General features: G+C 25.2%; 1 protein-coding gene across 1 annotated transcript; it reads right to left on the bottom strand.

The window, feature by feature from the left end:
• Positions 1–60: 60 nt before the first annotated feature.
• Positions 61–21433, bottom strand: LOC145828983 (protocadherin Fat 1-like). The gene is made up of 21 exons (XM_082936728.1): positions 21286–21433; positions 17092–17269; positions 9389–9539; positions 8968–9193; positions 7564–7703; positions 7175–7391; positions 7011–7108; positions 6646–6852; positions 5102–5126; positions 4105–4360; positions 3803–4036; positions 3411–3699; positions 3111–3307; positions 2882–3062; positions 2601–2756; positions 2304–2462; positions 1782–2187; positions 1415–1626; positions 862–1113; positions 531–678; positions 61–77 (listed from the first exon to the last, which is right to left on the bottom strand). The coding sequence occupies exons 1-21, from the start codon at positions 21431–21433 to the stop codon at positions 61–63; spliced, it is 3897 nt and encodes a 1298-aa protein (XP_082792854.1).
• Between the last annotated feature and the right edge of the window lie 316 nt (positions 21434–21749).

Below are 21749 nucleotides of genomic sequence, written 5' to 3'. Positions count from 1 at the left end.
CTAAATCGAGAAGAATCAGAAGTTGTCGTTTCAATGGTGAATATTACTGGATTAACAGAATCAGATGATAAATTTAGCTGAAAAATATTAGTTAAAATATAGGAATACTAAACTAAGTACCTTAAAACTATATTTGTAAAACTAGCGTATACTTACTTTTCCGAAAAAAGTGTTTATTGGGACATCTTCTTTTATACGGAAAACTTTAGGCTTTTTATTGAGCAATCATGAAACTCTAATACTCGTGTAGATTTAGTAACAAAATTAATTTGAAGATTAGTAGATGTGAAATATACTCCATCAGAAACAATTGTTATTGCATAAATATTGTTATGTTTTTCATATGGTTCAGTTAGATCATTTAAAAATACTTCACCTGTAAGTAGGAACGTTGTAGAAATTAAATTTTATAAGTAAATTTTAAATTTGAGTATTTTATATAACTTATAAGCTTTGCATACTAATTTTTTTCAACTTTATTGTTTTTTAATGAACACTCATAAAAATAATATTTTATAAAATTAGCAAACCTGACTCCTTATCTATATTTATTGGACCATCAGTTTCAATGAAGTATTTCAAACTATTTTGGTCAGTAACATCTAAATCGTAAGCTCTTACTTGACCTATTTTTGATCCAGGCTCAATTAGAGTGCTTACAGATAACACTTCATTTTTCTGCATTAATAACATTTTACTAAAGGTTAAGTTCTTCTTAAGACATTACTTTCTAGTAAAAATAATAATAATAAAAACTTAAAAATAAACCATTGAAAAAAAATCGTGAATTTTAGTTACTTTATACGAAAATATAAGCTTTTAAGGTTCCACTGATATGTTTACTTTAACAAAAACACTTACATTAGAGAAAAATGGAGGATTATCATTAACATCATCAACAAAAACAACAACTTCAGCATCTGAAAACATTGACGGGTTTCCACAATCACTTGCTCTTACTGTAAATATAAACTGAGAAACTTCTTCTCTGTCAATATTACCAGATGTTGATATGACTCCGCTATTTTCATCAACTTCGAAACTTTCGTGTCCGGATAGAATTGTATATTTGATCATTGCGTTGCTTTCTATGTCTGCATCAGTAGCTTGTACCTAAATAAATATAAAACTATTATTTTTAAATCGCATATTTCATGCGCACTTTTAAAAATTAAGCTTCAAACTTTAGGCAAAACAATGTCATTTGTAAAGCTTAAGGTTGAGTTACAGCAAAATTAAAGGATAAAATAAATTGTAAAAAATTCATGATCACATTCACAATCAATCTTTTAAGAAAAGTTTGTTGAGTATAGCTCAGATTATACTGTAAATAAAAACTATTATAACATAAATAAATTAAAACTTAAAACAACTTTATTTTTAATAAAAAAATATCTAGTTAACATCAACTTACTCTGATAACAAACGATTTAGATGGCAAGTTTTCTTTAATTTTTACTGAATAAAAGCTATTTTGAAAAATAGGTGGATTATCGTTTTCGTCTTGAATATTAACAAAAACAGTTACTGAAGCGATTGAGTTTCTGTTTTGTTCTAATATTCTCACTTGTAACTGGTAAGTATCTTGTTTTTCTCTATCCAAACTTTTTCGAGTATATAAAGCTCCTAAAAAGTGGTTTATATTCAAGAAAACTACTAGTTTTTTATAATACTTTTATAGCTTACTTTAAATAATAATTAGTTTAGTAACAATCGCTTGTTCATTTCATTTTTTAAAGAAATTATATTGTATTCAAAATAAATTTGAGATAATAACTTACCAGTTTTAAAATCAATTTGGAATTTACTTTCAGGATCTCCATCAACAATTTCAAAATTTGCTTTCTCAACAGAATCTGTAAACTGCGATCCAATTTCATCAGTCACTAAACTTCCTATGCGTAAATTTTCCCGCGCTTTTACAAAAACAGGGGATTTCACCTCTTTTGAAAGCGGGTTTCCGTTTGTGAAGTGCAAAGTCGCTTTCACTTCTTTTCGCAATTGGGGTTTACCTTGATCTTCCGCGATTATCGTGACGTCATTAGTCGTTCTGACTTCACGTGACTTGTAAGTTCTGGTGGTGACCAATCCGCTTTTAGGATTTATTCTCAGGCATTTAGTACCAGGACCGTTCAAACTGAATTTAATTTGGGAGTTTGGACCAAAACTTCTGTCAATTGCCTCGATCTGGAGATATGTTTGTTAAGTATTCTATAAACAATTGTAGTAAAATAAATATTTAGCCTTAAATCAAATATTAAATTTGATTTGAAATACGTTATATCACCTAAATGAATATTAACCTGTTTGACAGCTGTTCCAATTTTACCATTTCTAGGTATAAATATGTTAATCGGTTGTTGTAAAATTTCAGGTGCATTATCATTCACATCTACGACATTTACCTTTATTTCAGTTCGACTACTTCGACTTGAAGCTGGATAATTTGTTTCAACTAACAGCTGAAAGTTTTAATTTTGTTTGTTAATAGTTTAAATATACAACAACTTAAATAAAACTTAAGTATAGTGATAAATCTAAATTTATTTGATTTATGTTAATTATGTTGACATTAGTTTTTTAATTCATTTGTAACGTACTTTATGATAAGAATTTGTTTCTCTATCTAGTGTTACATTGGTGGTAAGAATAGCAGATCCAACAACGTTGAAATGTGGATTTGGATTCAATAAAGTGTAAACACAGTCAACATCTACTGTGTTGTGAATACTTGCCAATGTATACAATGCTTTTCCCTGAAAATTTAAAATCCTTATTAAAGGTTGAAAAATAGTAAAGTTCTTATACACAATTCGTCAGAATTAGATCTTTGTTTAATTTGAATTAAAAATAAATATGTTATGAAACTATACTGACATACTTTTTTTAAATTTTCTTCGACATATATCTCTTTTAATTTTAGATCACCACTATAAGGTTCAAGAAGAACTATTTTGACAATAGTATAAGAACTAGTTTCTTTGGTTGATACTTTTACATTTAGTTTTGGTTTTTTTTGATGTGGAATTAGATTTGAAAATGTTTTAATTTCGCCATTGTGTCTGTTTATTTGTAAATATGAGTTTTCCGGGTCTATTAAGTATTCTAACTTTGATTTTGAATTGAAGCCGTTTTCAACGACTTCTAAATTTGCTGGAATCAAAAATCCAGGCACAAAAGGTGGCTGTACTTCTACCGTGTAGCGATTTTTAGCAAATTTTAAAGAATAATGAGAAATTGATTGTACAGTGACGTAAGCTCTTTCAGTTGCTACAAGAGGAGGACTTCCTCTGTCTGTCACTTGAACCTTAATAAAAATGTTTAATTAAAAAAAAACACTATAACTGATCAAAGTAAATCTTTAACTTAACTGATTTTCTTAACGTATACACTAAAAAAACTAGTTTTACCATGAATTGATAGATGTTATTGTAAGAATGGTCAAAGAGAAGGTTTCCATTAAGTTTCAGAATAGCACCGCTTCTTTCGTCCACTAAAAATCTGTCGTCAATGAAATCCTGATCTTCAGATGAGAGAGCAATTATTTGGTACTTAATCGATACCCCTAATCCAGTATCTATATCATGCGCTTCCACTTTTAAGACGTTACCTTGTTCGTCAAATAATTGCGACGTTACACTTTGATCAGATGAATTCGCGTAAATTTTGGATGAATATCTTGTCTGATCAAGAACAGGCCTAAAATATGTATTTTTGCGTTTTATACTACTACAACAAAACTTTTGTTTGTAAAACAATCGCTGTTAAAATTTTAAGTTATTTATATTGTTAGAGTTTTAACCTGTTATCATTAACATCAGTGACATGAATATTTAATTGCATTAATGATTTCATCATTACGTCACCGCCCCTCGCTTCGACGCACAAGACGTAATCGCGACGAGTTTCGTAGTCGAGCGGCAACAAAATAGTCACCCTGCCCGTGAACCAATCCAACCGGAAGTGATCAGAATCACCTGTTGTGACGTCATAAATTATACCGGCAGGACCGGATGCTGTTACCTTGGCAACCAAGCTGAAATTAAAATTGACAATTATTAATTTGCTTTTGATAACTAAATAGTGTTTATGTTAATATCTTACCTTCCAACAGTTGTGTTTTCAGCGATGCTAACATGAATGACGTCATTATTAAATTGAGGAGAACTGTCTCTAAAGTTTCTTATTTCAATTGAAACGTTCATTCTTAAAGCGCGAGAATTTTGACCGCCATCGCGAGCTTCTACTGTTAAAATTTCTGTCCGCACAATGTCGCTGTTTTCATTTTGAATTGTTGGCCACTTGACAGCGCTCAAACCACCGGTGGTTTCGTCAATTCTCCATACTCCAGCGTTGTTGCCTAAAAAAATAAGGTTATGTTTATAATTTTTAGTGTTGTACAATAAACACATATACGTCCAAACATCTTGAACAAAAAAAAAAAACTAAATGTTTTATTTAATACATCAATGTCGTAAAAAAAAGATTATTAATAATTTAGGTTAATACAAACCAGTACTAACTTATAAGTAACTGATTTTTAAGAACTAATTTCTTGAAAAGCTTTGGTTTTCAAAAAACTACATTAAACGGTAAATATTAGGTTCTTAAATGTTTTAACGCGCCTAAGTACAGAATATTTGTTTAATAATATAAATTTGAGCCAGACATAAAGTTTGTGCTTTTGTTTGTTTTCAGCAAATTTCAACAGTCGTACGTCATAATGGGACTTGAAAGCTCTACAAAACTTTGTGCTAAAGTCTACTAGGAAAATTTGCACAAATCGTTAACAAACTGCTTCATTAAATTGTTAAAACGTAATATACTGTTATTTTAATAGTGTTTTTGATAGTAACATAAACTAATTTCTTTAAATTTGCTTTAAATTGTTGAATACATTTATAGCTACCTAAATCTGCTATACAATAAAAGTATTAACTAAAAAATCTCAATCTGTTTAGTTAGCAACAATTTTCAATAGCACGTGTCTGTCTAAAATAAACATTAATAATGAATTCCAATAAAGTAAATTTAATAACTAATTTAATTTTCTAAATGACACTCACGAAATTTTATTTTTGTTCATTGATCTCTAACAAACCAGAGGAAACGAATTGGTGATTAATCTGACAGGTAATTAAATATTAAAAACAATTAGCATTACTAATTATTTTGAAACCGGTATAAGTTACTTGATGCAGACTGGTATCAATTGGATTATTGAATTATGTGTCAGAACTTTCAATGTTTAAAAAGATCAGTGTCAGGTAGATTTTAAAAGTTTTGTAAACATCTGTTATTGTTTTGATGCAAATCATAAATGTTTCTAGTAAGATAATTATTTTATTGCAAATGTTTTAGGACTAAAAACCACTATTTTATAGTAACTACGGATATCTTGTACTTTATATAGGTTAAACTTTTGCAAAAATTTAAAAATTCAACAAACTATCTGATAAAATGTATAACTTTACTAAGGTCAACCTAATTTTAAAACTAATTTCATAAAATTTCATAATTTTGCCTAAAACTAAAGCTAATAAACAAACTGAAACTAATAATGATTTTGCATTGCTAAAATGTTCAATTTTAATTTAACTTTTGAAAATTTTTGATAGTTTAAAGTTATTACAAAGTGGCAAAGTAATATGTGACATATAATTGTCAGTTATACTAAAACCTGACGCGTTTCCAACTCATTGTCTGTTTTTAAATTAGTAGTTTTATTTCAAAAAACTTAGAACCAAAAATTGTCATTTATTCTTTTTTTTTACGTAATGCTACTAAGGAAACCAATTTGTTTAGTTTTGAACTTTTTTGTCAAGATTTTCAATATCATTTACTTTTTAAATTTGAAAAAATTTAATTTACTAATTGTTTACATTTATATAATTTATAAATTATTTAGTACATTAGAAAAAAAAAAATAATATTTTAGAACACTTAGAAAACACAAAAAATAGTTTATAAAAATAAATACGGTCTAGGATAAATTGAAAGTGTTTTGGAAGTGAGCAAAAAAAAATATTTAAAATCGAAAATATAATAAAATATACTTCATAGCGCAAGTTCGTAAAGAAAAGATTGATTTTCTCATTGTATACAACAGAGCGACCTAAGATTTCATTTACTAAAAAGATCAACTTTTTTTTTTTTAATTAAAATTTTATAGAGGTGAGGTCTTTAAAAAACGTTATTAAAGTCAAAATAATCTTATTACTTCTGTTTGGTTTGACTTATTATAAAATTATATTTCTCGAATTATTCGAAATATTTGCTATGAAAACAAAATTATAAAAGTGCTATTGCCTTTTGTTATTTAAAACCAAAAACTTTGAAAAAACGCTCATAATAATGTTTATTAGTAAAACTTTAAGAATATTCTTTAAACAAAAGTATACATTTAAGTTTATATAGTATTTTTTTTTATTATGAAACAATAATATACTGTTCTAGCTAAAATATTTTAGTTAACGTTTAGTAAATATGATATTTTAAAATGTGAGTTTACTATAAGAGTTTTTATTTTGTTAGCAAAGTATTGATGTAAAATTGTTTTTATAATTTAAAAAATGTTCTAAAAAATATATATTTACAATTACTGTAATAAGTATTTACCTTTAACAATAGTGTAAGTGATTTTACCATTTCGACGAAAACGTCATCTACTGCGTCTACAAGTAAAATAATTTCTCCTAACTTGCTACCTTCAATCATGCGATACACCTGTTGGGTTTCAGGCAAACTAGGGTTTTCACCATCGATTAAAAACTGGGCTCGGTAATTTTGACTGATAAAAGCAGGGGTATGTTCGTTGACATCATTCAAAGTAATTATGACGTAACAGTTGTTCTGTAACAAATTTGTTTTAACTTTCTACTTAAATAAACATGGTTTTATACTATATAAATGTACAAAAGTATAAAGTCTACAGTCTAGAACTTATAATAAATTTTATTTAATATTAAAAATAATTAAAGATAATGGAATATTAGCAAATTATATTTAACCTTAAATGGATCAGGTGATCCTTGATCAGATACTTGAACAACTAAATGATGTTTAGTTTGACGTTCCCGATTCAATTTACTTAATGTTCTTACTTGACCTGTTTAAATTGTTCAAATAAAACTACTACTGAGTAGAAATATGTGAGCAATAAAATAAAACAAACCGTCTGATGTGACAGTAAATTTATCCAAACTATTTCTGTCTGCAGCACCAACTAATTTGTAAACGAAATTTCTGTTCGAAGCTTGATTATCGGCATCATTTGCTGATAATTTTGTCACTAAACTATTTATTGGGACGTCTTCCATTAAGTTCATACGAATTATCGGAAAATCAAATTGTGGTTGATTATCATTTTTATCTTCAACTTCTATTGTAACCTAAGAGTTAGAATTTCTCTTTCTTCACATACTTTTTTTTGTAAACATATAGTTTAATTAAAAAGTAATTAAATACTACACCTTTTATAGAATAATTAATTTAATTCTAATTTATTAAACACTAAAAAATATGCATTTAGTATTTGATTAAAATTTAAACTAAGTATATTACTTGTGTTGATTTAGTAGCTTGTCCATTTGAGATTTGCACGGTTAATCGATACTTATTTAGTTTCTCAGCATCAGGTTCACCAAATACATACAAATTTCCACTATTTGGATGCAAAAAGAACATTAAATCTTTATTTCCATCTGAGTAAATAGATAATTTGAATTAAATTCATATTGGTTTAAGTTATTATTTTTATTTTTGTGGTTTAAGCTCACCAAATACATTAGTTACTCTCAGCTTAAAAAGTTTAGGTTTTAAAAATTTTACCTGTAATTTTTTGAAAATAATTCGTTATAAACCACAAAGGTTATTTTTACTATTCTTAAATTTTAAATCCTTTTCTGCCTGAAATTAGAAAAATACTTTTCAAACTTGTTTTTATAAAAGCTGAACTATTAACTGTGTATGAAAATCAATAAAACAGCAATGCATTGCCTTTACTGATACAATTAAGAGATAAACTAAAATAAAAAAGCAATTAATCAAAATCTTTTATATAAAGTAAATATTTTACATTTGAGGCGGATATAAGCTGCAGTAAATTGATATTCTCTGGTGACAAAAAATCGATTGAGTTGATCAATTGCTTTCTCAAAAATGAATGTGTTTTTAAGGGTTGTGTCAATTATACTTTACAACATTTATTGTTGTTTTACTTATGTGTAAGATTTTAACGAGTGAGAGTCAAAAATAATTATTCAATTTGAAAACATAAAATAAAAAGTTAATTAATTTGTTTAGCTGCGCTCAGTTTTAAAAGGTATAAATTTAAGTTTCTTTTAAATAAAAAATAAATACTTAAAAGATTTAAGCAACAATTATCAAACTATGTTTGACTTAGTAAATATAACTTTTTTGATAAACAACTTTAAGAACTATCAAAATATTTTAGTTAACAGTGTTAAACCGCATTAGACGGATTATCGGTTTATTTTGTCTGATTATCGGGTCAATGTGTTGTCGGATTAGAAGTTTCTGTTACACATTAACTTTTATTATGATACATAATAACATGTTTTTGTTAGTTTTCGTCTGATGTTATTAGTTTATATAATGTTAAAATTTCTTTCAAGGCTATCAAAAAAGCTAGTAAAGTTTTTCTAAACAAAGTAAGTATCTTTTTTCGAGTTAGAACCTTAAGTATTTTTTTATTATGTGACTTAACTACAACATTTTTGTCTCTTATAATGTGTCGAAGTTTAATTAGAGTGCATTTTTATGCATAACTAGTAAACATAATATCTTAGATTTGAGCTAACTCAACTGTAATTATTCATGTAGTTGTGTTGTGCAAAAAATAGAGATGTTTTATTGAAACATTTATCAAAAAAAAACTTATTTTTTTTTATCGCGAAGTTTTTTTTTTGATGTTATACTTGCACAGAATAGTTTTTTTTTACTAACCAATTAACATATACTGCAAGTTTTTGTTGTTTATTGATTTTACATGTTTGATGTTTGCTATAAATCTGTCACTGTAAGGTTTGAAACTCGTATGTTCCTGATGTTTGTACCTATGAATTTTCTCTTCAAATGCAAGTTTAGACTTTCTTTGCAAGCTTGGTCGTTCAACCCAGGTTATGGCTAATTGTACAAAAGCTTCATTAGAATACTTGTCCGTTGCTTTTACCTGTAAATAGTTATTCTAACGATTAAATTTAATTTTGACTTAAAAAGAAATTAAAAAGCAGAAAATCTTCTTTTCTAACACTATAGTAATAATTAAGGACTTAGAGTAAGTATAAAACTTTTTTTAAATTTAAAGTACTCTGCTAAAATTTTTTTTTAACACTTACAGTAGAAAATCTTTTAACTAAAAATTTACCCTAATTGTTTTCACTGTGTTTAGTTGGTAGTTGCTGCTACTTGTGTGTATAACTCCAGTATTTTCATCTATTATGTAATCATACGTTTCAATCAATGAGTATTTAATATTTACTGCTTCTTGGTGAGTACCATATGCTTTTATTCGAATTCTGTAGTTTAAATACAACATAATGGTATTAAATGTTTCATTAGACCTATTTATCATCATTAATATTTAAAAATCGAAGGGTTTTTAACTTCTAATAAAACAGATCAATAAAAACTCTATAAATTTTTTCGTAAAGTTTCAAAAAATTAGATAAAAAACTAATACTTTAGTTGGTTAAAATAATTGTTTGTAATTATACACTATTTTATTGTAATTCATCTTATTTAAATTAAACAAAAACGTAAAAGGAAACTTTTTTTTGGCTTAATAATTAAATAAACGTGTAAAAAATCAAAATTAAATTAACAACTGACATTTCTTGTGAATCTTGTTCGTTTCTCCATAACCGAATATCCGACAATAAATTATTATCTGACCAAATAAAAAGTCCACCTTCATTAAAGTTTTTCTGGTTAAAGTTTATAGTCACTGAAACTTGAGATGATAAACTTGGTACTCCTTTATCTTCCATATTTACCTTACAAATTAAAAAAAATTAATAATTGTTAGTAAACAGTAGATGTTCTTTACTAAAGCTAACTTCATGTGAAAATAAAACGACTTGATTTATGATCAGTTAATTATGATAACTTACCTAGCTTGAAAACGCATTATAGATAAAAATACAAAACAGTTTCCTAAATAAACCGTAAATAAAATAGCATTAAACTTCATGATATTTATTATAAAGTTGTTTGCTTATAACTTTTTGGTTAATTAAAAACACAAGTGTTTTTCTTGGAAAAGTAAAAACTTTTTTATTTAAACTATTAAACCTTTTCTCTAAACAATCGTAAGTCAAGGTCAATTTGAAATATTTATTGTTGTCATAATTAATTACGCGAAGAAAATAAATCGACTGCTTTCTTTTAGTGGTTTTTGATTTATTTAATCAGTAAGGTCATAGAAAAAGAATACATAAGTGCAGAGCTTAAGAATCTAGTAATAAAAAAATTATGAATTTAAAGTGTAAAATCTGGAAACTGTCATCAGAAAGAATTTTTTTTTTAAGGATTTGTCGAAAATTTTATGAGTAATTCGAATTTAAATTTACTGCTAATATTGTGTAGATTGTTTGCTAAAATACTTTTTAAATATGTCAAATTAGAATTTGTTTGATAATATTATGTATTGTTAAGTAGAAGTTTTTCTGATAGCAACATAAACCTTTGAGATAAAGTTGTTAATATTATAAGAAAACATGAAAAAGTAGAGCTAGCTTTATACTTTTTGTCAATTTCTGTATTCTAGTTTTGAAATGTAATTAAAATATAAAAGTTATTTTAGCTTTTTATTTAAGTACAGTTTAAACTTATCATTATTTAAGATTAATTAAACTTAAAAATGTGTACAACAAGTAAACCAAAAAAAAAAAACATTTTTTTAGTAGTTTAGTACAAATATTTAGGTATTATATAACAAACATTATTAAAAGAAGAAAGGAGCTTCAATTAAACTTAAAGTAAATAAAGTAAGTTTAATAAGTTTTCATTATTATTCAGTATGAAGTTACCAATTGTACAAGAGTTCAATAATATAGATTTATGCAAAAATACAAAAAAATAAATTGTGTCAAAAATTTACAGTTCATTTCACGACGGGGTTTTTTTTTACGTCATAAAATCGTAACTTTGAACAAAATTTTGATAAGTTTTAAGTATTCTCTATTTTTTAAGTAATTTTTGAAATTACGTTATTTAATCTTAACAATTTTAAATACAATCAAGAATTTAAATAAAGTTTTAAACAAAAAAGCTACTTTAAGATATAAAATATACTCCACTCATTTACCTTTTAAAGATAGATAAATATATCTATCAACACAGCTATAAAAAAATTACGTTCAGTTTTTTGTAAATTGAAAACCTCAGAAATCATTATAAAACTAAATGAAGATTAAAATTTAAAACTTATGCTTTTAAGTTGAGTCATATTACATTATAAAATCTTGAGTTTAGACTAAACTTTATAAATAGTTTCATGAATATTTGAATTAAAACTTACAACGAACGAAATTTGTTTTAATCCATCAAGTACATTTGGTACCAGCTCTTTTGCAGTGTAAATTTGACCTAGAAATAGATTTAAAACAGGTAAAAAAATAGTAAAACATAACTAATTTTTAGTTTACTTTTTATATAAAACTTAAGAATTACTTCTTTATTTAGTTTTACACTACATCATTAAAAATTAAACATTTGAAAAAATAAACTAATTCTTAATTAACATTCTTATTTCTTCTATTAGTTATTAAACGTTGTCTTTTTTTAATTTATAGAGAAACTACGTATAAATGTTAATAAAATTAAACTTTGTCAATTATAAAAGAATTAATAAATAAAAATACAAGTATTATTTACCTAACGTATACTCTAGTCTTAAAACATTTTGTTCATTTTAATTATTTTCAGTTTATTAAATAATAGAGTTAAAACTATTGTAAAAGTAGTTTATAAATTATCCTAATACACAAATACATAATTACATTTAGTTTTGTTTAGTTGTACAGAAACTTGGCTTTAAACAAATTCAATTTATATATTCTTAATTACGTCATAATTGCGGTAAAATCACACAGAACTACAAAGCGTGGGAATGCTGTGAAAATTAAAATACTTTTTTTGATGTTTTTCATTTACAAAACTTTAAATACTTTAAGCTGTTTTAAAAGCACAAAAAGAATTTCATTTAAAAATGTTTTTTATTTAATTATTTAATATAAGCTAATATAAAGGAAAAAACGTAATAAAAATTAACTAAAACTTTAAAATCTTATGTTTATTTAAATCTTAATATAAGCTAGGGTAGCGTTTTTGTTAATAAACAGAACCACTTGGTTAATGTTTATAAGACAACAAATTATGATAAATTACTCTTCTACGATTACGTTATTTGTTTATCTTTGTGGTAATAAACAATAAACAATTCTATAAAGTTTATAGGTAAAATAATATTTTAAGACTTATGGTTTCCTTTGAAGTAACCACCCAAGTTGTCTAAATTTTATTATATTTTGTAAACTAGTCTCCTGCTGAGAAGTAACAGTTTTGCATGAACGTTTTTATTTGTTCTTTTTTATTATTATCCTATGTACCTTACTGTAGTTTTATTTTAAACACAAGAAGTTTTTGTCAAAAATTTAACTGACTTGTTTTTGTTGTCGTACAACTTTTTATAACTGTGTTATAACATCAAGTGTATTACTCTTTAGATTGTTTTTAGTTTTTTAATATTTTTTGTTTTTGATTCCATTTAGAAAAATAAAGTAATTAAAGCTTTTAAAAGATTTCCTTTCAACAGTCGTTTATTTTACTGTATATACGAGTGTAAAGAATAACATATATATTATGAACTTTACAGTAATAGTCAGTATTTTAACTATTTAATAAAAACGATTGTTTAACGACGTTTCTGTTCAATTTTATAAATTATACACCACAGAAAACCAAGTTAATGAAAATAATTATTTATTTTAGGTTTACATTTTAAACAAGTTATACAGACTAGTTTAAATTTATTTTGATGTTAAACACATACACTTTGTTTTGTTAAGTAAGCTTTATATTTCAAATAATTAAGACAAACAAATAGGTGTTGAAGTAGTAACTTTATAATATCTTTTAAATTAAAAATAAAACACCTGGCTGCTAATATCAAATTTTTATATTTTTGCTGTCAAATGCATATTGTTGTAAGGAAACGAAAATTCAAAGTCTGACCTCATCAAACAACCCGTAAAATAGTTCAAAAGATCTTGTTCATTAGAGTTTTCAAATAATCTTTAGTGTTATTGATTGCTAAAAACATAAAAATACAGGATACAATCAACTTTAAAAGTCAGTATAAAACTTTTGACAACGTATTTAATAACTGTTCATTTCAAAATGTAGGTTTTATGACAGAAAAGTTTTATTTGAAATGTTTTAATTTTTACCTTTAGAGTTAAAAAAAGTTTATTCTTGTATTTAATAAAGTTTAAAAAAAAATTTGTCAAAAATAATGATAATAAGATCTAATTTGTAAATTTAAAACTAAACGCAAGTATTAGATTTGAGAGCAATCAATTTATGTTTGCTGCATTCAGTTTGAGGTTACTTCAGTGCATATGCCATGTTTTGTTAATTAGGAATTATATATACTTGTTTATCTACATAACTGACGTTTCAATAAAATTAGTTGATAAATTACCAATTTTATGTTTTAATTCAACCAAAAAAAAATGTAAAAAATTCTAATTTTATTTTTATTATTTTATCAGATGAATTTCAGATTTTTAAAGTAATTGTGGTTTACACAAATATTTTGACGTGTTTCATTGAGTAGACAATCCCTAATCGTATATAATAAAAACATGTGATTTTTTTAAACTGGTGAAGAATAATGATTTCTTGAACAAACAAGATTTTTTAAAATAAAAGTTTTGTGTTTATTTAAAAGCTTCATTCAATATTTCGTAACAATAATTGATACAATACACATAGTACGATTAAACAAATATTGTTTTGTAAAATCATTTAAAAATCAAATTTAACTTAATTAACACAAGCAATTGCTATCTTACTTAAAAACTGAAAACTTTAATCATTTCTTTTAGCCTTTGAATTAAACAAAATAAAAGACTGTAAGTGTTTTAAGCAGATAATTCTCTAAGTGTAAAAAAGATGTTGATATGCTAATTAAAAATCTCTGTAAAAAAAAAGTGTATTTCCTTTTTGATATGTTTTATCTTTGATAAAATTAATGTACATTTTATTTACGATTTTTTTTTTAAATTTGAGTTAATGAACTGTGACTTTTTTACAGCCATCTTTTCTTAAGTTATGAATCATTTAAGAATACTTGCTTACAAAATTAACCTCTGCTATGCATAATTGGTAGGGATCAAATGAACAGGAATTAATTACTACTTTACATGTTGTCTTTTTTAATTAGATCAATGTTTCAAATCAAAACAAGTTCACTTACAAACCATTGTTGCTTTAAAACAAATAATTGTTAAATGAGCAGTTTAACTGCGTTTGATCTTCCTAGTGAATGTAAACAAACTCTTGGCTATTATGACCAATTTTACAATTTGTTTCGGTTCTTTTGTTTCTATGGCAATTTAATGTTTTGAAGGTAATTTTTAAAGTGTTAAGCACAACCTATGCGCATTTACTAAAACAGGTATGTGTATTATTTTTACTTTTTAAGTATAAATAGGTAGTTTTTTACACTATTGTGGAACACAATTTAGGTATACATTTCTATTACCAAAACTATGTCAATGTTATTTTTATTATAAAATTCTTATTTGTGTAGATGATAGTTTAAAAATTTTTTTAAGCAAAAACGATATTTGAAGTTTAAAAAGAATATATTACACTTTAAATGTGTTTTAAAATATTAATTCAAAGCTTTTGAAATAAAATAAACCAGCCAGACATCAGTTTATCAAACAAACCCCTTATTCAAAATAAAAATAAACAGTTTTACCAAATTATAGGCTTGGTTTAGGATAACTTAAACTAAAAAAAATACTTTATATTTCACTTATTGCTTTTTAACAGTATTATATTAAATTATATTTGACAAACTAAATTTAACAACTTTATTAACATCCGGTTGGAATTAGCTTTTTATATACACCGCGATTTTTAATATGTCTAATCACACGTAAATTTAAATGTCATCTTTTTACTTCTACGCGCTACTGATTTACAAAAGACATTCAAAATAGCTTTTGACTAGCTAAATAAAACGGTAAAAGTAAATAGGGATTAGCTCACTTTCTGTGAGAGCGGTTTCACTTGTTTAATTTGGGTTTCTTTTGTAATCTTACAGGGTATTGTGAGTGAATTTAGTTTTTATTGTGACTTACAGGTCATATAAGTTTTGTTTTTTCAACTTTGAGACTTTATTAAAATCTTGTTAACATTTTACAACTTAAATATTGTGTTTTATTATAGAATCAATCTACATATTTATTTTTGATAGTATATCTAAATTTTCATGTACAACAAAGGAAACAATGTTTAATTAAATATAAATTTAAAACAGATATAAGTGTGTAAAACTCAGTATCTTTTTAGTCAAACTTATATTTTTTTGATGTAACCGAATTCGTTATAGCTCTAGCAGATTGTTTTATTCGTAAGTGTACGTTTGGTTGTAGCCAAACGTGTTATTTGAGAGTGTACTTAACAAGTGCATTCTATGTTTTAAGTTTAAATACTAATTACTATCGTTAGCATACCTATAATATTGACAAACGTTTTGACCTTTACATGGCTACATTTTTCAGCTAAGTACATACAAAAGTAGACAAAAACTAATTAAAATGACAAAAAACCACGTTTAAAAATTTTGACGTCGCGTTGAACTTTATGATGTATGTACTAAATTTTACTACGTAAAATTTTTAACAAAATATCAGCAGTAACAGTAAAAACAGTTTGAGAATATATTTGATTATATTCCGCTAATGATTTTGCCTTTAACTGTATTTGAATTTTAACTTTTTTTTATTATGTCAGAAAGCATGTTTTTTTAATATGGATTTACTACAACAAGATGAAGTTTAACTACATAAAAAATTTACTTGATATAAGTTGTTTTTAAAATTAAAGAATGTTGAGCGATTTGTACTATTATTACATATTCCAGTGAATTCGTTTCGCTTGGATCTTTTTTAACATACGCTTAAACTCATAGTTTTTAATATTTTTTACAAATTATAGTAATTTACCAACAAACTCATTATTTAAACGGTAAATATAAATATCTTATACTAATAAACGGTAAATATAAATATCTTATACTAATAAACAATAAAGGTTATAAGTAGTACAAAAAAATAGATACATACGTTAAAAAATAGATATGAGCTAAGGGGTTTTATAAATTTAAACAAAACAACTTCTATGAACTTAAAATATAAAACTATGAAATTTATTTGTTGTTTTTTTAAATTATAAATTTTTATAAACAGTTATATTAAAAATGTTCTAATAGACCTATATCAACTAAATGGATAACACATTTTCTGTTTAAAATTTTAATTTTTAATCCTTTAATGTTGCTGAACGCTAGCTTAATAAACTTTTTTTTTACAAATTTTCTGTACTTCAAAAATAGTTAACAAACACATAAATACTTTTAAAGTTGACCTGTTTCGGGACTTATTTTGAATACTTCTGTTTTCAAGATAGAGTATGTAAACTTTCCATTTAAACCTTCATCTTTGTCAGAAGCTTGTATATTTAATATAGTAGTGTTAACGGGTGTCAAATCCACACTGTAATTAACTAATATTTAATTTACTTTTTGCAACTATTTGCTTTAACGTTTAAAAATAAATAATATAAATTTTTTAACAAGTATACAAATTAAAATGTTGTAGTTTTTAAGATACTTTAAGATTTTGTAATAAACGTAAAGTAAAAAAAAAGTTTATTTACAAACAAGTTTCACTAAAATTTTTGTTTTAATGTACCTTTTTTTTAGTTTTAAAACAATTTGCAGTTAATACTATTATAGTTTAATCATAACATAACATGTTCTGTATAACTAACGAGATATTGTAGCTTGGCTGGTCAGAAACTGGATAGTTGTCATTGACATCCATAACTGTCACTGCTACATTTATGTAGTCTTCAGATAGATATGAACCCTGCTTATCACGTTTTGCTATTGTAAGCCAATGATATTTTTCCATATCTCTGTCAAGTAATCGAGCAAGAATTACTTGTCCTGAAAAATATTAAAAGTCTATTTTTAACATGTTTTTAAGTTAATTTGTTTTTATTATTTTAAGTAAGTAAAAATTTGTTTAGGAAAATACGATTTGATGAAAATAATTTCTAACTTTTTTTTTATGTAAACAAAAGTAACTGATATTGATATATTTTTTTCCGACAATTTAATTCTAATTGTTTACAATTTTTATCATAAGTTTTAAATGTTGTTTTTTTCTAAATGATTACAGTTTTTTAAACTGAATTAAAAAAAAACACCTTGATAAAAATTCAAAAGTTATATTTTCAAAATAGAAAAAAATTGTTGTTTATAATAATCAGTACAAAAAATACGTGTTCGATTATTATTTAGATCATAATTAATGTTTAAAAAAGAGAGAATAGTCATAGTACCTTATTAGCTAAATATATTAAAAGAAACATAACACAATATATGTAAACTTGAATGCTTCTAAACGAAAATAATAACTTAGCTTGAGAAAATTGCATTTTAAAATTGAAAAAAAGTTACACAAATAAAGCTACAAAATGTTTATTGAAGAAAACTTAATTTCAAAAGGATTAAGTAGGAGGTAATTCCTAAACCAGACAACACAAAAAAATAATTAAAAAAGCATGTCCAAACATATTTCCAGTATGCTTCTGTTTATAAATAAGTCTTACAGGCGTAATGATAAATTACTTGAATTTAAGTAAAACTAAAAAAGAACAGGATCATTTAAAACATATGCTGTATCAAATTAATTAAGGGCATACATATGTTACTGATAGAATTTTTTCACACATTTTTTACAGTCAGTATATTTTTAGTAGATTTTTATTTTCAAAAACCATTTTTTAAAGATAATATATTGAATAAAACTAATATCGTAAAGTAGTTGTGTTCAAAATTTTTATGTTTTTACAACTATTTGTTTTTTTACTGAAACTGTTAAGTAAATCTCACAGAAGAAATACTAAGATTTTTTATACTAACTGGGTGAATTAGATACAAAAATATAAAATTACTTCAAATTGATATTTTGCAAAAATGAATATCTGATATAAGTTATATGCATTAACACAGGAAAGAACTTTATGGAAAAAAAACTTAAAATTTTGACTGAAATTGTTCTTTAGACAAAGAGCCCGAAGTTTAAGTTCTAGTTTTTGCCTGTCATCTTAAATTAAAAACAAGTGCACCATAAAAGAAAACAGCTGACAAATGAGACTTTTGTATACATATCCGCTGTCATTTTGAGGAAATTTTCTCTGCTGTAATTCAACATGATAGTTTTTGTGTCAAACTAGAATTTGATGTGTATTTTAATGCTTTATATTGTACGTAGTTGACCGATTTTTATTATCATGGGACTTAATGTTTTGCTGTCATTTAAAATTAAAATAATACTGAAACTGTGAAGTAATTCTCATAGAAGAAATACTAAGATTTTTTATACAAAATGGATGGATTATATACAAAAAATTATTAGTTATTATTTAAAATTATTTTTATAAAAAGTATTCTCGCTACTTGGTTATTCAAAAGTTTTTCTAAGATTGTTTTTGGTTTACAAAAATTAAATTTGTTAGAATAAAAAAGTTGTGTATTTGTACTTAAGACTTTAAATTTTCTTCAAACTCTACCAATACAAAAACAACAAAAACGAGCTAAAACCCAACTAAGCATGACTTCAAAAAGGGAGAGAATAATAAGGTGTTAATTTATTCTATTCTTTCAAATTAAGAATCTGCGTTGAATAAACTCAACTTCCTAAACAAAAGGTATGGCTCATGCCCCACCCTACCATTATTTTCTTGCTCTTTTTGAAATGAAAAGTAGTTTTTTGTTGGCACAAATACTTATAAACTGTCGAGAATCTTTTGTGTAACTTAAACAAGCTTCAAATATTCACCATTCTACTCATTTGTGTATTTAGCGGGTAAAGTTTATTTCTTTTGTTGTTATTATTCGTGTTTAATTCTTCTTTGTAAATTTTCAACCAAAATTGAAACTTTAAGCAAATTTAAAACACTTTCTTGAATCTTTTTACCTGTATTTAGCTATTGCATTTTTGTCTTTTTGTTTCAATTACACAAGATTAATTGCTCATGTAGCAGCTAAAACTTTAACAGAAGCAAAAGCATCAAATTTAAATACAAATATCTTAGTACTTGGCTTAACTAAAAAAATCTAATTCAACTTCAAATTACTCTCTCATAAATGTTTCAAATCATATATTAAAGAAATTTGTCATATAAATCGATTAAGAATTCAGTATTTTACCTTTTTTCGAAGATAAAACTTAATAAAGAAAAAAAAAAGCAAAAATCTGTGCTTTCTTGATAGTCTTGGTTTAAGATCACTGTAACTTTAAAGATTAGCATAGATAAAAATTTTGCACTTTATTTGTCATTAAATATAAGTAAGAATCCGTTTTATTCAAACTATTTTGTTTCCTAAGATAAGAGAACGACTATAACCTCAAGTAATTTTATGATATTTAAAGAATAAAATCCAAAAATTTAAACATAGAACAAAAATAAGTTTGTGTTTTAATTTGTTTATTTCTTTAAAAAAAAAGAAACACAATAAAAATATTGTTATAGTAAGTTTTAAAACTTGTTTTATAAGTACATAACTGCCTTCAGATAAAACTAGACAATAGACAAACAATAATATTTAAAATGCTTGTACAACATATATTTTTTAAGGATGTCTGTATAAGCTTTTTATTCAAGTAAGAAAAATCAAGCATCATAACTGTTTCACTTCATCAAGTAGCTTCATTGAAATTTTTGGAGAAATTACTAGTGCAGCTTAAGGGCACTACTGTGACGTAATAACCAGGTTTAGTGATAAACAAGCTTTATAGAGCACATCCGTTTCAGAAAAATAAATTTTCTTTTTGCTATTTACACCGATAATCTTCAATAAGAAGGCATCAGTAGTTGTTTTTGCAGAATTTCTTGATCGTTTAAACAAGTTATTAATATGTATACATTGAAAGCTTTTGTTTATCAAAAAATACTTTCCTTGTTTATAAGTAAATTTAACAAATATAACTACACTGTCTTTAAACTTATAAAACTTTTATGTAATTTTATTGTTTAGCTATGTATGGAACTTCCATTCATTGGTTCAAAAAATATTTTTCAGATCTATTTACAACAACTGAGGATCTCCTATATGCAAGTATTGGAGTAAAACATAGTTTTGTTAGTAATAAACTGTTAAAATAAATATTGGAATAAAATGTTATGGTAGTTTAAACGTTTATATATACTGAGACTTGGAAATTTTTACAATAGTTTATAAACATTTACAAACAATTAAAGATTAAATGTATGGTATGCAATTACTGCTTGTTTGTATGAAAAACAAAACATGCAAACATGAACAAGTCACGATTCAACAAAAAGTATCAAACAATTGTTTGACTGTTTAAGAAATATATAAAATTCCAAAACAATTATTTAAGTTTTGTTTGAACAAAAATTCATTAAATTCAACTGAACTTGTTTACTTAAACCTTGGGTTTTGAAAAAATTAAAATTTAAAAACTTTTTTAGAAAGTTTTTTGATTGTCAGATAAAAATAAAATAACTTTAAAAAATTAATTAAAATCGGATTTTATGTTTATATGTAAAATTAATTAAATCTTTTATGTTCTAACTTTAAAATTATGTGCAAAATTTTTATAAAAACTAAAAATTTATATTATGTTTTCTTTGAACCTTAGACAGTTTTAAAAGTATAAAAAGAGGATATATTAACTATGAAAACAAGAAAAATCAGGCTAGTTATTATTTAAAATACACACCATGTTATGATACTACTAAAACATTTTAAACTGAAAATAACTTGTCCATAATAGTAAAAACTAGATTTAAAAAGTTCAGATTAAAAGTTATTCACATTAAATACAATTGATAAAGTTAAAATACTAAAAGTTAACTTTTTCTTATAAAATTTTAAAGTATGTACTTATTTTAGGACTAGAATTTTCTTTTAATCAATCTTTTACCGACCTGTATATCGATCAACTCTAAAAACTCCCTTTCCCGAACCATCTATGATGTCATAAACAACATCAGATCTAGTAGTGTTTATGGTACCAACCTCTTGTCCAGGGGAAGTTATTTCAATTACATTTGTCATGGTCAGTTTATTTTTCATATTGCCATTACGCGAACAAAGGTTACTAGGCAACACATTGACAACCAGTCTGGCTTGAGTGCTCTTCCCTGTAAAATCTCTTGCTCTTATCCTTAGCCTGTAACTCTTGCCTCTAAACGACCCATTAATCTAATTGACCCACTAATTTTGTCCACCACAAACAGAGTGTCTTCATCTAAGCTTCCTTTTGATACTGCGCTGTAAGAAATACCCCCATTGGTCAATTTAGAGTCTGATCGCTTGCATGCAACCAATAAACGATGGAAATAATTTTAAAGTACGTCAGCACTAAACTTTTCTGAATGAAATTTTAGCT

This window comes from Thalia democratica, chromosome 2 (genome assembly GCF_965202585.1).
Source record: "Thalia democratica chromosome 2, ktThaDemo2.hap1.1, whole genome shotgun sequence".
NCBI lineage: Eukaryota > Metazoa > Chordata > Thaliacea > Salpida > Salpidae > Thalia > Thalia democratica.
Note: the sequence above shows the minus strand (reverse complement) of the source record. Positions and strands in the feature narration are given on the sequence as shown.

Excerpts from the sequence above, each read along its gene's own strand:
- LOC145828983 (XM_082936728.1), bottom strand. The coding sequence starts at position 21,433 with ATGAAAAATAAACTGACCATGACAAATGTAATTGAAATAACTTCCCCT. Across the intron at positions 17,270-21,285 it reads TAGAGTTGATCGATATACAG|GACAAGTAATTCTTGCTCGA; the intron begins GTCGGTAAAAGA and ends AATATTTTTCAG. Across the intron at positions 3,308-3,410 it reads ATAACATCTATCAATTCATG|GTTCAAGTGACAGACAGAGG; the intron begins GTAAAACTAGTT and ends ATTTTTATTAAG.